This window comes from Pimephales promelas, chromosome 4 (assembly GCF_988280905.1).
Source record: "Pimephales promelas chromosome 4, fPimPro1.hap1.1, whole genome shotgun sequence".
Classification (NCBI taxonomy): Eukaryota; Metazoa; Chordata; class Actinopteri; order Cypriniformes; family Leuciscidae; genus Pimephales; species Pimephales promelas.
In genome coordinates this window covers 21,368,747-21,385,518 of record NC_142772.1, presented here as the reverse complement: position 1 = coordinate 21,385,518, position 16,772 = coordinate 21,368,747, and the positions used below count along the sequence as shown (strand labels likewise).

The 16,772-nt window shown below is 45.9% G+C and overlaps 1 protein-coding gene across 2 annotated transcripts in view; it reads right to left on the bottom strand.

The window, feature by feature from the left end:
* Positions 1–16,772, bottom strand: part of kiaa0825 (KIAA0825 ortholog) — a 180,615-nt gene that overhangs the window by 87,854 nt on the left and 75,989 nt on the right. For both annotated transcript variants that reach the window (XM_039662110.2, XM_089130120.1), the window contains exons 17-19: positions 13,341–13,497; positions 12,488–12,637; positions 11,122–11,216 (exon numbers count right to left, since the gene is read on the bottom strand). In XM_039662110.2, the coding sequence (XP_039518044.2) occupies positions 11,122–11,216; positions 12,488–12,637; positions 13,341–13,497 (402 nt within the window). The remainder of the gene's footprint in view (positions 1–11,121; positions 11,217–12,487; positions 12,638–13,340; positions 13,498–16,772) is intronic.

Genomic DNA, 16,772 nt, shown 5'->3' with positions numbered 1-16,772 from the left:
GGAGGGATGCCAGATTTGTTTCAAATAGGTTTATCATGCGCAACACTGCATAAGTATTATAAAACTTAAACCGAGAAGGCAAATCTGAATGTGAATGTTAACACAGATAATTGAACCTATGGTGTTATTGTAAAGCCTCCCTGTCACCAAGCACTGTAACTCCAAAAAGTTTGTGTGGGTCATGTCTAGAAGTTTGCTGTAGCTGTCTCTCTGGGTGTCAGGTGCTAGTCTGAGGAAGAACGGGAACATTAATCAGTCACTTTCTGCTGAAAAGCTCCATTTGAGAATGATTTATGACACTGCTAGCATGGACAGCCAAATGACAGGTGACAATAAAGGACACCCACACCTGTGTAAATCTTCTCCCTCTCTCTGAGAGGGGGGACGGCGGGACGGAGTTGAGACCGCATTATGGCACACGTCTCATTCATATGCAGCCAGATGAATGTACTCTTCATCGAGCCACAGAAATATGTACTAATGTTTAAATAGATAGTTCACAACTTTCAAGGTTATTGTATACTGTGAATGTCAGTCCAAACCTGTCTGATGTTATTATATATATATATATATATATATATATATATATATATATATATATTTTTTTTTTTTCCCAATCATGTTTGTTTCAAGAGCTACCGTCTGAAGATTTTCAGTATTAATTTATACCAGTAATATTCTGAGATATAATTACAATTAAAAATAGCTGTTCTCTTACGAGAGGTTCTCTCGTATTGCGTAAGCTAGCTTACGCTACGGGAAAGATTCATCTTTGCTGAGAAGTTGAAGCCAAAAAATTATTCCATAATTTTGTAATCATTGTCAACGCAGTCTCTTCTGAGGCAGACCATGAGCGGGCTAGCTAGCGGCTCATTGGTTCGCTCAGAAAGAATGCACGAACCTATGGGAGAGCGGCGCTGAGTCCGCGGCAAATGAGCGGACGGCGCTCGCTTACTGCGTCACAGCCCGCCAAAAGGGGCGTGGCTACAGTGTATAAAGGTCGCTCTCCCAGCTCGTTCGTCGATTCTTGTTCATTCAGCGAGCTACACGCATCCGCTGTCCTGGGAAGAAGCCGCCGTCGTTGAGAAGGCACCGTCTAGCGAGCTCCGGAGTCTGAGGAAGCCGGCCGTCTGCCACCTTCAGCCGCCCAGCAAGCTAGCGCCATCCGACGCGTATCCTTTCTTATTATTCCTTCTAAAAGAGCACGAGCGTCTTTTTAAAGATGCCTCGTAATTCCTGCGGCTCATGCCGCTCTCCGCTCGAGGATGGAGACCGCCACCCCATCTGCGCTCTCTGTCTCGGAGTGGAACACGCAGAGCTCGCCCTCGCCAACGGAGGATGCGACCACTGCGAGGACCTGCCGCTGTCAACCCTGCGGGCTCGACTACAGGCGGTCAAAACCGCTCCAGCGCCGCCTCTCACTTCGCCGCGGAAGAAGAAACGCCGCTCCCAGAGGCCGCCGGAGCCCCCTGCGGATCCATGTGGGCCGCCGCCGCCGCCCACCGACCGCTCTCCCTCTCCGCCCCTGCCGGACTTACAGTTGCCGCCGAGTGGCCGCTCTGTCGCCTCCGATGACACCGCGGATGAGAAGGACTCTTGTTCGCTGCACGCTTCGGACAGCGAGGATTGGTCGTCGATCGGCTCATCGACGAGAGAGTCTGCGGGGACCCGCGCCGGCATCGAAGAGGAACTAACGCGCCTCCTTTCTCAGGCCGTTAGCCGCCTGGGTCTCGAGTGGGCTCCTCTCCCTGAGCAACCACCGAACCGCATGGATGGGAAGTTCCTGCACCGGCGTCCGGCCCCCGCCTGCAGCCGGGCTGCACCTTTCCTGCCTGAGCTTCACAGCGAGCTCACGAAATCCTGGAATGCCCCTCTCTCGGCTCGTAATCGCTCTGATGTGTCCGCTTCGCTGCGCTCAGTGGACGGAGCTGCTGAGAAGGGTTATACTGCCATGCCGCCCGTCGAGGACTCGGTCGCCGCTCATCTCTGCCCGCCCTCTGCTAGATGGCGGTCTGCTCATACGCTTCCCTCTAAAGCGTGCAGAGCGACCTCTAACTTCCATGCCCGCGCCTATTCCGCCGCCGGTCAGGCCGCTTCAGCGCTGCATTCGATGTCTGTCCTCCAGGTGCTCCAGAGCGACATCTTGTGTGAAATGGCGAGCAGCGGGAGGCAACCGCCCGTCCTTTCGGATCTGAGAAGCGCTACGGATCTTTCCCTTCGCGCCACTAAAGCCGCCGCACAAGCTCTAGGGAGATGCATGGCCGCCCTCTGTGTCGCCGTGAGACACTTATGGCTCACGCTTACCGACATGGGAGAGTCAGAACGTGCTGCGTTCCTCAACGCGCCTATTTCCCCTACCGGGCTCTTCGGATCTGCCGTCACGGGCATCGTTGACCGCTTCTCCGAGGTTCAAAAAGCGACTCAGGCCATGAACTTGTTCCTGCCCCGCCGCTCGAGCTCTTCGACGGGCCGTTCTCACGAGCCGCCTGCCAGAACCACTCAGCAGCGCCCGCCTCAGCAAGCTCAGCAGCCCCAGCGTAGACAGGGCGGCCGCCCTCGCTCTCGCTCAGACAGCCGCCGCAGACAGCCTCCTCCCCGGGGGCCTCGACCCAAGATCACGCTGAAGCCCGATCAACAGAAGTCTGCCTAGCACAGCTGAGAAAAAGACGGCGTTCTCCCGCTGCGGCCGGACCACCGTCAAAGCTTCGCCCACTGTTAGTCCCCGTCTCACCGCTGACTACAGTAGTGTTTACCGCCACAAACAAGCCGGTTTCCCTGCCCGCTTGCGAGCGACTAAAAGCCGTTTTCACGGCTACCCAGAGAGTTCACAAAAAGAGCATAAAAGCCTCAAGTGTAAAAAATGTGCCCACAACCATGTGCTCACGTACACACACAAGCACTTTATGCCCAGGGTCTCTCGCAGAGCCCATTCTCACGGAGCGTGCACTATCCGCTCCAGTAGCAGAGAACATAAGCACGCCCACGAGCCCGTGCGCGTGTCCCCCCTCTGCCCGCTCTGTCTCAAGGCCCATAAACTCCTCTCTGAGTGTAAGTCCTGTTGCCTTCCACATTATAAGCGTGCCCACACCCAGTGTCCAGCCCGCGATGTGCAGCAATCAGGGCGAAATCGCCATTCAACCACTAGCCGTATGCTACGAAGCGTGGGAAGCCATCCCCGGCATCTCCCCGTGGGTTTTAAGCATAATAAAGAATGGGTATCGATTACAGTTTCGTCGCCGCCCGCCACGCTCGCGCGTGCGGCTCGAATCCGCTGTCAGCCCGGCTGCTATGAACACGCTTCGCTTAGAAATAGCCAAGCTACTGCAGAAGGGCGCTATAGAGAGAGTCCCGCCATCTATGACCGAGTCGGGGTTTTACGGCCGTTATTTTCTGGTTCCCAAGAAAGACGGCGGCCTCAGGCCGATCTTAGATCTCAGGGCTTTGAACAAAGCGCTCATGAAGAGACCGTTCAAAATGCTCACAGTCAGGAAACTCCTCGCGCACGTCCGCCAGGGGGACTGGTTCATCTCTCTAGACCTGAAAGACGCCTATTTTCAGATCCAGATAAACCCTCATCACAGGCCATTCCTACGTTTCGCCTTCGAGGGCCAAGTTTACCAGTATGCCGTTCTCCCGTTCGGCCTATCCTTAGCACCCCGTACGTTCACGAAGTGCATGGATACAGCGCTCGCCCCCCTGCGAAGTCAGGGGCTGCGCATACTGAATTATCTGGACGACTGGCTGATTCTAGCAGATTCCCAGACGGAGCTGCTGTCGCACCGCACAGTTCTCCTCAACCATCTGGAAGCGCTGGGACTCTCTGTCAACTGGACAAAGAGCTCTCTCCAGCCCAGTCAAACTATTTCGTTCCTTGGAATAGATTTGAACTCTATCACGATGACGGCTCGCTTATCCACACAGCGCGCGCGCCGTGTTCAGCGCCTAGCCGCCTCGTTTCAGATGGGTACCCATACATCCCTGAAATCGCTTCAGAGGATGCTGGGTCATATGGCTTCAGCCTCCGCTGTGCTACAGCTGGGTCTTCTGCACATGCGCCCCCTTCAACTCTGGTTAAAGAGCCGCGTATCCCACCACGAGTGGACGACGGGCCGCCAGATGATCAGGATTACTCAGACATGTATCACTGCACTGCAGCCATGGGCAGCAAGCGAGTGGTTTCAGAGGGGCGTTACCATGGGAACCTTCTCTCGCCGGAAAGTCATCTCGACAGACGCATCCAACTCGGGTTGGGGAGCGGTTTGCGAGGGCTCACCGGCCGCCGGCCAGTGGTCGAGCCACGAGAGTTCCTTACACATAAACTGTCTGGAAATGATCGCGGTCGAGAACGCGCTGCTGTGCTTCCTCCCGCGCATAAACGGTCACCACGTCCTGATTCGCTCCGACAATATGGCCGTGGTATCATACATCAACCGTCAGGGCGGCGTCAGATCCAAGAATCTCTTTCATCTGACACGCCGCATCCTATTGTGGTCCCAGAGTCACCTGCTATCGCTCAGAGCGACGCACGTGCCGGGCCATCTGAACGACGGTCCAGACAGGCTGTCCAGGAACCTGGTCTCCCCCGGAGAATGGTCCCTGCACACTCAAACAGTCCAAACACTGTGGCGCCTATTCGGCAGAGCGGAGATAGATCTTTTCGCGTCAGAAGAGAACGCTCACTGCCCAATATTCTTTTCAAAGAGCGAGGACGCGCTAGCCCAGGATTGGCCCCGCCGCCCGCTCTATGCTTTCCCCCCGATTTCTCTGCTACCGCAGGTCATTCAGAGAATCAGGGACTCACGCCACTCGGTGCTCCTCATAGCCCCGCGCTGGGAGAATCAGATTTGGTTCCCGGAGCTAACGCGTCTGTCACAGACAGCCCCGTGGCCCATTCCAATCAGAGCAGATCTCCTCACTCAAGCCCGCGGCTCGATCTGGCATCCCCATCCACAGCGCTGGGCGCTTCATGCATGGGTGACCAACGACTATGCGTCGAATTGCCAGAAGGGGTTTTGAACACGATCAAACACGCCAGAGCGGATTCTACCAGAAAGCTCTATGCTGCAAAATGGTCTGTGTTCTCCAAATGGTGCACCGACAAGAATTTGGACCCACGGACGTGCGAGGTTTCGTCTTTGCTAGTGTTCCTTCAGGAGATGCTGGATAAGGGCAGGTCCCCATCCACTCTTAAGGTTTACGTGGCAGCCGTCGCGGCGTTCGTTGAACCCCGGCGCGCCCAGTCTCTGGGCAAAGACGAGCTAATCATCCGCTTCCTCAGGGGAGCCAGAAGGATGAACCCCCCTCGCCCCCCTACGGTGCCGGTCTGGGATCTTTCTATAGTTCTAGAAGCTCTGAAAGCCCCACCGTTTGAACCACTTGAGTCCGTGGAGCTAAAATACCTCTCGTTAAAAACCGTTCTTCTGACGGCTCTCGCCTCAGTAAAACGTGTGGGGGACATTCACGCGCTGTCTTCGAGCGCCGCGTGCCTAGAGTTTGGACCGAGTGACTCCATAGTCATTCTAAAGCCTAGACACGGTTACGTTCCAAAAGCGATTGGTACCCCTTTCAGGGCGCAAGTGATCTCTCTATCGGCGCTGCCCGCATCCGATAGCGAACGTGACGCTGACCGCCTCTGCCCGGTTCGGGCTATCAGAGTGTACACTACACGCGTTGCCGCGTTCAGACGCTCGGAGCAGCTGTTTGTGTCGTTCGGTGGCCGCACCAAGGGACTAGCCGCCTCGAAACAGACCCTATCCAGGTGGATAGTAGACGCGATCGCCTCTGCTTATGCCGCTAAAGACCTGCCTTGCCCTCTGGGCATCAGGGCTCATTCCACCAGAGGCATGGCCTCATCGTGGGCATGGTCCTGCGGGATTTCCATCCACGACATTTGTGTGGCTGCGGGATGGGCCTCCCACTCCACCTTTGTCAGATTTTATAACTTGTGCTTATGCATTGCCTACACATCACGGCCCGCCTTCGCCGGCCGCCTTGGGCGTTTTTGCACTAGATGATAACGGCCGCTATGCTGGCCGCCGTATTATCTTCATCCACTTATAGATTCCCCCCGGTGTTCCCCTGGGATGCTTAGTGGTTACTTAGCGCGCACGGCGTTGACCAGGTGTTCCCGTAGCGTAAGCTAGCTTACGCAATACGAGAGAACCTCTCGTAAGAGAACGAATCGGTTACCTAACGTAACCTCGGTTCTCTCTAGATGAGGGAACGAGTATTGCGTTCCCGGCCGTGCTTGCGCCACTAGCGTTTCGCTTCATGCTACAGAATCAACGAACGAGCTGGGAGAGCGACCTTTATACACTGTAGCCACGCCCCTTTTGGCCGGCTGTGACGCAGTAAGCGAGCGCCGTCCGCTCATTGGCCGCGGACTCAGCGCCGCTCTCCCATAGGTTCGTGCATTCTCTCTGAGCGAACCAATGAGCCGCTAGCTAGCCCGCTCATGGTCTGCCTCAGAAGAGACTGCGTTGACAATGATTACAAAATTATGGAATAATTTTTTGGCTTCAACTTCTCAGCAAAGATGAATCTTTCCCGTAGCGTAAGCTAGCTTACGCAATACTCGTTCCCTCATCTAGAGAGAACCGAGGTTACGTTAGGTAACCGATTCGTTTTCTATTTGGATATATTTAAATAATAACAATAATTTAAAAACATAGTAATCCTGTGATGGTAAAGCTGAATTTTCAGCACCATTACTCCAGTCTTCAGTGATCCTTCAGAAATCATTCTATTATGCTGATTTGCTGCTCAAGAAACATTTCTTAATATGTCGAAAACAGTTGTTCAGCTTAACTATTGTGGAAACTGTGATACATTTTTGGCAAGATATTTTGATGAACTGAAAGTTAAATAGAATGGTATTCATTTTTAAAAATATTCCTCTCATAACCTGACATCATTAAAAAATACTCGGGAAAAAAGAGAAGAGAGATTAATATGTTCAGATGAAAACAGCTCAGAGCTCTCAACGTATTCAATAGACATCAAGATCGCATAGTTTCTGCATATAGAAGACCTACATACATTCTCAGTCTCAAGAGAGGGTCTCTGGTGTCTAACATTTACTCCATGACCTATTACTGCTTTTTTTCCATGCATTAGACCTTGTGTTACAACTATTTTCTCTGCCTCATTCTATTTTTATTATTATTATTTTTTTATCTCCCTCTCTCTGAACAGGTTTCCAATTAAATTTACTCATTCATGGTCATTCATGGATAATCCACAAGTGCCTGGCACTACAATGGTGAATGACAGTACAGCTTTTTTTTAAAGGGTGCACGCACACACAGCTATTTGAATGAGGACAATAAAAAAGTGACATATATTCAAAATTGACAATTCAATTTTTTGGTCCCACTTTATATTAAGTGGAAACACGAGATTAGGTGACCACAACCAGAACCCAATAACTGATAATGAAGTTAATGGTTTATAGACCCTGATTTCACAAACAAAAAACTATACATAATGTATTTCTAACCCTCTTAAGGACCTTCTGTCCTTCACCTTACTTTCTTTCATCCCTCTTCTGAACTTCTGCTCGGCCATGAGGGCAGGTGCTCCATCATTGAGATACTGAACATAGAAAGATGCTCTCAGAGGTTCCACCCCACTGTGAAGGAAACACTAACATCTGGACGCTCTCCAAGTAAGACTGGGCAGGTGATTTGCCAGATACACAGAAATAGGTTCTTGTTCCACTGACCTGCTGCAATACCATGTGGAAACTACTGTGTAGGGCGTTGACACTGTTTCCCATGATTTTGACACAATTCCCTATCAAAAAAATCTTAATTTGATCCAAATCAAGTGCCACTTCTCTTTAATTCGTTTAAAAGATGTGATAGACATTAAGTTGCAATTCTACACTATTTAAGACAGAATTGGTCAAACAACACCCTGTTCACAACAACACAATCTTCATTTAACTAAACCTATTTGAACCTTTTTTTAAATAATTATTAAAGGTCCCCTGACATGAAATTTTCATTTTCTGAGGTTTTTTAACATTAATATAAGTTCCCCTAGACTGTATTTGGTCCCCTCGTGTCTAGAATTTTCAATCGGTGTAAACCGAGCTTTGGCTATTTTTCTCTTCTCTGCATCCGTCTGCATCTCAGACGCGCTGATCTAGAATCTCCCCCTATATACGTCATATAGGAGAAAGGTTACTCCCCTTTCACTGCTTTGCCCGCCCAGAGACGTACGAACACGTGCAGGCGCGGGTTTTTTTTTTTTCCTAGCTTTGAGATTTGAGTTTTTCCTCGAGAAATATCATGGCTTGCAAACGAGCAAAGCATGGCAGTTGCTCAGTTTTCGGATGTACAAATGAACACAAAAGTATTTTTTAGTTCCTTCAACTGTGCCTCTGAAGAAACAATGGGTTAATTTTATTTTCTCTGGAAATGCGCCGACTCAACTCCCAAAGTTTTGTATGGCTAGGAGACAGGTAATGTTAAGTTAATCTTTCTCTCAAAATCGTTCGATACTGTTTATGCATCAGTAAGTCAAGCCAGACTATTGTCAACTTCACATGGTTTCTTTGAGTAGGATGAAAATAATCTTATTTAAAGAAAGTGTTTAGCAGGATTGATTGATATTCGGTAAGCACGCGCTCCTTTGTTTAACGTTACGTTATGTGTATCTGCAGCCGGCAGCGTTGGTTTTCCTTTTGAATGACGAATATAGACTAATATATCTGCAGAAATAGACAGTTGGCTCATTAAATGCAGGCGCAGAACGGACATTCTAGCTGTCAGTCGGCAGTTCTCTCGGTGAGTTCAAGTGCAGCTTTTTACCTCGACGAGAGCGGACGAGTTTCGGGCTTTAGAGAGAACATAAACTGCGTTACACTGCACAACGAAGCTCTTGCTGTACATCATCGTGTCTGCATTGGTAAAAGCAGAGAGTGCAGAAACTGCATTACAATAAACTGCATTACAACGATAAGATCTTCATTCTCGCGATCGACAGACTGTCATCTGCTGCGATCAATGCTCCTCACAGCAATATTTTATGTGATGAGAATCTAAATAATTCAAAAACTTCTCACGATTCAGTATGCTCGATATATGTAATAGTAAAACGAATAATAGCTGTAGTGAAACGTATTCAAGAGAGTTTCACATGTAATATGTTGCATATTTCATATGCAAGCATGTCAGCCAATCACAGCAGTGGGCGGTTACATTGAATCCCACAACAGACGCCCCTTCTAACAGAGCGTTCTAAGCAGAGGCTAAAATCAGGCTAGGAAAAATGCCTTTTATTTCGTAATTATGACCTCTCTCGGGCCTCTCTTGATAGGCTGCTGCAGTTCCCGGTGGACAGCCAATAGGCACGCAAGCCGCCTTGCCTGTGTCTGCATGCTGCCACAACAGCGCAGACTTATCCCAAGACCTCATACAACTGACACTTTTGACCATACATCAGCATCCAACGTTTTTATTCCTGAGGAGAATATTGATCTCCTCGGCTGTGAACCGATGCTGAAGCGCGTCCGTTAAAATAGAATTGCGCCATAGAACAAGCACACCTCGTTCATCATGCTCTTAAAGGGAATGTGATATGACAATCTTATTGGTTTGTTTCTGTTACGCCCAAACCACACCTATGAATAATGAAGCTATTTCAGACCAACCCCTTTTAAACTTGCGAGAGTCATTTATCCCGCCGGTAAAATGGCAACAGTGTCCAAGACCTGCCCACAAAGTTACTTGCGCTTTGCGCTTGCTACTTGCATTTCAGATCGTTAAAATAGGGCCTTTCGTTAAAATAGTGTCCTTGTTACAAGGTACATGTACTTCTTATAGTAATAACAGTAAATCATGCATATTTACATGTAACTAAAACAAGCCTTACCCTTAATCCTAACCCTATAGTAAGTACATGTTGTTAAATAATATTTCCCAGTATTAAATGTATAATTACACCGTGGACAACTTAAAATAAAGTGTAACACATCAGAACTGGTCAGAACCATGTAAATAAAGAACCTAAACATGATTAAAACAGTGAAAATCTTCAAAGAAATAATGACCAGAAATAGGACCTAAAATAAATGTACATTCTTCCCCACTTTCCTGAAAAAATAACAGACTAAAAATATTGTTTATTTGATATTTAATCCTTTACTGTAGTTTCTTTTGTCAAGCTGTCAGTCTAAAACTAAACTCACTGATCATTTGGAGCAAATGGATCAAACTCTGGCTCTGGTTTGAAATATCCTTTTAAACCGGCATACTTGTATCACATTTAGGGTTTGTTACACATCATCAATACGTTAAAAACTGAGAAGTTTTTCCTTTGAGTTTTCCGTATACAGACGACACCATTGTCAAACCGATCCCCATTCACACGGATCTGCGAAAACGACTAAAAACCCTGTATTCTCCTGCCAGGCCATTACATGGAGAGGGAACACTATAGATTGAACACGTAATACGCATGTGCAAGACGTCATCATTTTCACAGATTCGCGTTTTTTGTTGTTTACATGAGGCCGTTTTCAAAAGTTTGCGTTTTCAGGCACACAAAACGCCGTTGTCGTGTAAATAAACGGACAAAACGCATAAAAAGTTTTTAGTTGAAACCGGTGTCATGTTAAAAGCTCCTTAAACTGATCCATCAGTGACCTCAAAATTGCGTTCTGACACAGTCTGACACGTCAGATTGCGAATTCCACTCAATTCCAAAAACGCAGACGCTACATTTTCCTCGTACAGTGAGCTCAGATATACCGGTACTTTTCTCTTTAGCAAGCTCTCAGTGGAAAAGCACTTTCTTTACTAAACTCTGAGGGCTACATGCTGGGAATTAAAATCTTGAAAGAAACCGAGAACTCGTATAGAGACGGGAGCATTTACAGTATACGTTAAAAACATAGGTCAGATGAGGTATACGCAGGCCAACCATAATGCTTTTAGAAGCTGACACACACAGACAAGCACGCACATTCAAACGGTTGCAGGATCCCTCTATCCTCTCCACACAATATTCACATTCATTACAGCAGTACATGGTGGGACATGACAGGCAGCACTTCAACAGTGTGTAAGCGAAAGGAGGGGGCGACTGCGCGCAAACGAGAGCAGCAGCCATTACCTGTTAGCGAGCAGCGTCGTGAAGGTCACCTGACTCGTGCTCTGATAGGCTGGCAGCAGTTGGGCCCAATCCCACTCCCTCTCACCCATAGCAGCCTGTTGATAAATGAGCAGCGAGTATTGTTCTTTATTAATCAGAGTTAATATGATCAGTAAATTACTGCTCCAGCTGGGCTGGACTAACCAAAGAGGAGGGGGTCCCGAACAAGGCCGCCCCAGCACGATCTATCTATCATGTCTGCACAAGAAGGTTTTTATTCCAATAAGACAGCAATTAATTTATAAATCCATTTGGGGAGGGATGTACCATCATTTATAAAAAGATAAATCAATTTTGCAAGAGGAGTCGTTATTCTTCTCGCCGTTGTTCGTGGCAAGCAGCCCAAGGTTTCCCTCACCCAAAGTGGACCGTCCCTTTGTTAGGGAGCCAAATGAAATCCGATTGCTTTGATAGACAGAACGCCACTCTTAACTTGAAGCCGAGTTTTTTTTTTTATTATTATTATTATTGACAAAAGGACAGGAGCGCGCCAGCCCCTCCTATTCTCCGACCGGCTGATTGATGGATCGGCATTTGTTTTTTCTGCCTCCATTTGATTTGACAAACAGCGCAGCCACCTGAAGGCGAGGAGGCTTTTTAATCATCCCCTTAATAAGGTGTTTTATGCAAAGCAATGCGAGCGTGAGCGATAAGGAGAAAACAAAAGGGATTAAGAGCGCCGCAGCTAGTGCTGAACGAAGGGAAAAGAACTCGCATTTTAACAGACACAAAACTTCGTGCCAAATAAGATAATGAAAGGAAAAAGTTCCCCTCAAAAAAGAAGGTTGCAAGACTTTCCGGCTTCAAAGACGTTACAAAAAGTCTCATGACGTGAGCAGAGAAAACTTTATCCTACCTTTAAGAGAAAGCCAAAAGAGGACCATGGTTCTTGTAATTAAACCTTCAACCTACACCGTCTTCAACACGCAAGGGATGCTTTTTTCCCCACCCCTTGTTCAAAGCCACATCACACTTGAAGAGTTCACCTTTCAAGTGTTTTCAAATTCTCTGCTCTTTTGGTTAACCTTTTTTAATGTTTTGCTTTGTGCCTTCCCTTCACACTAAAATATAGCTTAGGGACAGATCGACCTATGGAGAATTGTCGAGTTCATTCTAGAGAAGCAGTTTAAAGTCTCTCTCTTATATTCACCTTGCCTGGTGGCCTTGACGGAAAGTTACACACGCTCGAGCGTGAAAGAGTAGAAGAAGAGAAGTAGTTCGCGGCATTAATGAACTGCTGTAAATCGTTATGTATGCAACAAGTGTTCACATTCACAATCACCCCGAGTTGAAGGCTGAGTGACTTAGATATGAATAAAGAACCAACCTGATCGAACTTGTTAGAATTGCACTCGGTGAAGGGGTTAAACTGGGATGTACAGTCGCTCGCTTCAGAGGAGAACACGACAGGTCCCAAAGGGGAGTCCAGAAGTGCATCTCTCTTTGAATGAGGCGATAGGACGGACCTCAGTAAATCCTAAAAAATAAAAATGAAGAAAAACAACGTAAAGGCTCATCATCAACGCACTCAGTCCAGACTAGAGAAACGGACAGGAACCTGGACACATCTTATTATTAGACGGCACTAAGCAAAACTAATCACTATTAAAGTGTTCAAATTAACAGCGAGTCTCTACAGAATTCTTAAACACATTTCGGACAAATTAGTACATTTCAACAATTATTACATACCCAATTTTGGACATAATGGACATTTCCTTTTCTCTCTATTCCCCAAGTAATTGGCCGACAATGGTAGAAATTAATCAGTCTATCTAGGAATAGGATTTGAAAACAGGACATTGGAAGAGGACAAAGATATGTATAGATGTGACACAAAGAATTGTCCTCAAGATTAGACTTAAGTGAGAGTTGTACTAATTTCCCAAGATGTGTTCTTATTGTTAAGTAGAGCAAAGGGGCACTGGGTATAGAGCTGTAGTTTAAGTGTAGAGAAAGACTCTGACTAATTCATGAATCTTTTCCTTTCATTTGTGTTGTTTAAGCTGTTATTCTGCAATCTATGTTTTCAATCAGGTCAAGGCTGTTACGAGAGGGCCCGCAGCAACATCTGGATGCAGTTGTGTCTCTGCACAGGCGTTCCCCTCAGCTTCAGGTCACACTGTCTGCCTCAGGGTAACAGCCACCTAATTGCTTGGTGAAAAACAGCAATTCGCTACCTCATTGAGCTGGATGCTGTGATGGATTTGCCGGAGGTGCTGGCTGCCACCTGCTCTGTGGCACAGCTCCAGCAGCAACTGCCTTATTTTATGCTCAGTCAGTTCCGCGGGCCCACCTCTATCCTGCGCCGGGCCGCTCTCCACACGCTCCAACACACTGATGGAGGAACACATAAAGAAGAGAGAGGGGGGTAACATGAAATAAATGGAAAATGGTTATTATATTACTCAATTTAAACCCTTCTAAAGGCAGTTTTACGCGGTAAACGCAAGATTACAGTTCATTTTCTATGGGAGATTTTAATCATTATAGCTTTTTAAGCCGTTTTTAAAATAGTCTAAATATTAATACTATATTTATGGCAGATGTTTTTATCCAAAGGGACTTACATTACAATCAAAGAACACATTTTATCAGTTCTTGCCTGCCCTGAGAGTCGAACCCACGACCTTGCCATTTCTAGAGACACTCCTTATTGTTAACGCCGCCTTCACACTGGCAGTTTAAATCAGCTCCGTAATACGCAATACGTTCCCAACGGACGTCGTAGGCCTACTACAAAGTGAAAAGCGTCGGACGCGGGTAGAACAAAAATGGCGGAGAGATTGGTTGATTCTGTCAGTTCTGTATGATCTCTCTTATGCTGCGTGAGGAAAGTTGCTGAGGACGTTGACATGTCAGGTCGGCTAAAAAATGTGATAGTGGTCAATAGTTCAATGTCTACCTTCAATTATAATATTATTATTATTATTATAATTGTATTAACTGCCCTTATAAACGTTAGAAAGTCATGAAAATAAAAAAAAAAATGACATGACAACTTATCGTTATAAAATTATTATTTATTTTATTAAAAGTTAATAATTCAGGTTTGTTTATCAGTACCATAGCAACGGTCAACTTCCGCTGGAATTGTCGGATAGGAACCGTCCGTAGCTTTTCGCACGAATTCAAATTTTTGAACGCATCCGGATGACCAACGGACGCGATTTTCTTCGCGCCGCACTAGGTCGGACCCGTTTCGGACCCATTCGCATGCGGCCCGCGAATCTCCATAGGAAATTTCCGGTCGTTTCGCAGCCGCATCGGAGCTGATTTCAACTGCCAGTGTGAAAGGCGGCGTAAGGCTACTAGTATAATTAAACTACATTTTCAATTAATATTAAAATGTTCAAATTGGAAAATCAGTTATTTTACTCTATACACAAACATACTTTTATGGTAAGGTACATAGATCGAAAACTCAGAAATATTTTACAAAATGTATAGCTACCTTCATATTTTATGCAGATTACTAGCAAAAGGAATGTGCAAAATTACAATGAATAAATACATTTATTGATTTTATTACTTCACAGCAAAAAAAAATTATTTCATTCAAAACAATTAACAATAGCTTTTGTGATCTTTTTGTGATGGGATCAAATATCAAAATAAGAGTAGCTGTTGCCAATATTCGTTAGCATTGAGATAAAGTGGGCATTTGCTTATTGTTTAGTGCAAAAAGCCAAGAGCTGCATGTTGCCAGTTGCGGCAAAACAGTTTTATCACATGATTTACTACCATTTTCTCACATGAAGTTCCTTTCAACAAAAATGTAGAAAAGAGAGCGTCAGAAAGAATAGCTCAAGAGTCAGAGATATGTAACCTCAAGGTCCCCTCAACGCACCCATTCTCGTGCCCTTCCTCTCTATCCAACATGCCTCATCACCCTCGCCACACTTCCCTTCCTATACAACCCCTGTCATTGTTTCCCCTCATTCCTTCTTCCTTCCTTTTTTTTATTTTTCAATCACAAAGTGACAAGGAAAGTGTCGCCTGTCAGGCAGGCCTTTAGCTTCAATGACACCGAGAAAAGCGACGAGGCCGTGGGCAGCCCAGCCGGTGAACGGGGTGTCAGCACCTGTGCCTGTATCCTTCCCTGTCCATCAGTGTGCAGGTGAAGCAAATGATTGGATCCAGTCAGCGGCTTGATTAATGAGAGGCCCGTCGGATCCGGGACAAGCTATCAATCACGTCATTAGGACCAATGTGCCCCGAAAGAAGCAGAACACCCCCTCTGCCCACGGAATCCACTGCATTCATCTTCATCTGTGCATGCATGCCGTCAAAGCCTGCCAGGGTCACCGTGATGGAGAACAATCATCTTCTTCTCTACAAATTACTTTGCAAAGACAAGAGATGAGGGAGGTGTGTGTATGTGTGTGTGAGTGTGTGTGTGTGCTGACAAGCTGGGGTGTGGGTGTTTTTCAGAAAACCCGCTTTCCGCCGACACACTGTACGCTGATTGTTTACACCGGAGGCAGTGCCTGAAAGTGAAGGTTATTTTAATGAATAGTAATGGTTCCACTGACTGTCTAAGACAGGCGATACATAATCACTCTTCCTTTTTGCTATCGCCCCCCCTTTTTTTTTTGCCCTCACTCTATTTTTTTGTTTTGTTTTTCCTGTCATTGGGATCAGCGTTTCTCGGAACACTCAAAGTTTGATATATATATATATATTTTTTTTTTTTCTAGCTCTGTTATGACACTAAATCATTTTCAATAAGGCTAATTAACTCTGAGCTTTTGTTCTGGACATGACTTGGGATATATACGGTAAAACTTTTCATTTTTTTTTTTTTTTTTTTTTTGCCAACTGTGAAAAATAGCAAGAAGAATTGGCCACTTTTCAAAAGTGCTCAAAAATCAATAGTTTAAAGAAATGAATAGTACAGGATCATTATTTAAGGCAGGGGTTTTCAAACTCAGGTCTGGAGAACTCGGGTCTCAGATAAAAACAGTGAAAGAAAGACAGAAAGACAGAAAGACAGACAGAAAGACAGAAAGAAAGACAGAAAGACAGACAGACAGACAGACAGACAGACAGAAAGAAAGAAAGAAAGAAAGAAAGAAAGAAAGAAAGAAAGAAAGAAAGAAAGAAAGAAAGAAAGAAAGAAAGAAAGAAAGAAAGAAAGAAAGAAAGAAAGAAAGAAAGAAAGAAAGAAAGAGAAAGAAAGAAAGAAAGAAAGAAAGAAAGAAAGAAAGAAAGAAAGAAAGAAAGAAAGAAAGAAAGAAAGAAAGAAAGAAAGAAAGAAAGAAAGAAAGAAAGAAAGAAAGAAAGAAAGAAAGAAAGAAAGAAAGAAAGAAAGAAAGAAAGAAAGACACATTTGTTCACAGTGTCACCGGTTTATACATGAAAAGTATAGCGGCCTTTATAAGTTAGAAGTCCCTCAGGAGGGTAGGCCTATAGCATATTTTGGGGTATGTGGCATTAAAAAATTTGAAACCACATATTTAAAGAACAGAATATCTGCCATAAGATGATGATTTAATGTACATGCCCATCTTCATCATCAGGGCTCAATAATTCACAAATGAAAAATGAGGTCCCTCCCAATTTGCGTCCTTATGCACTATTCAATGCCGTTATAATGTATAAATAGTGTG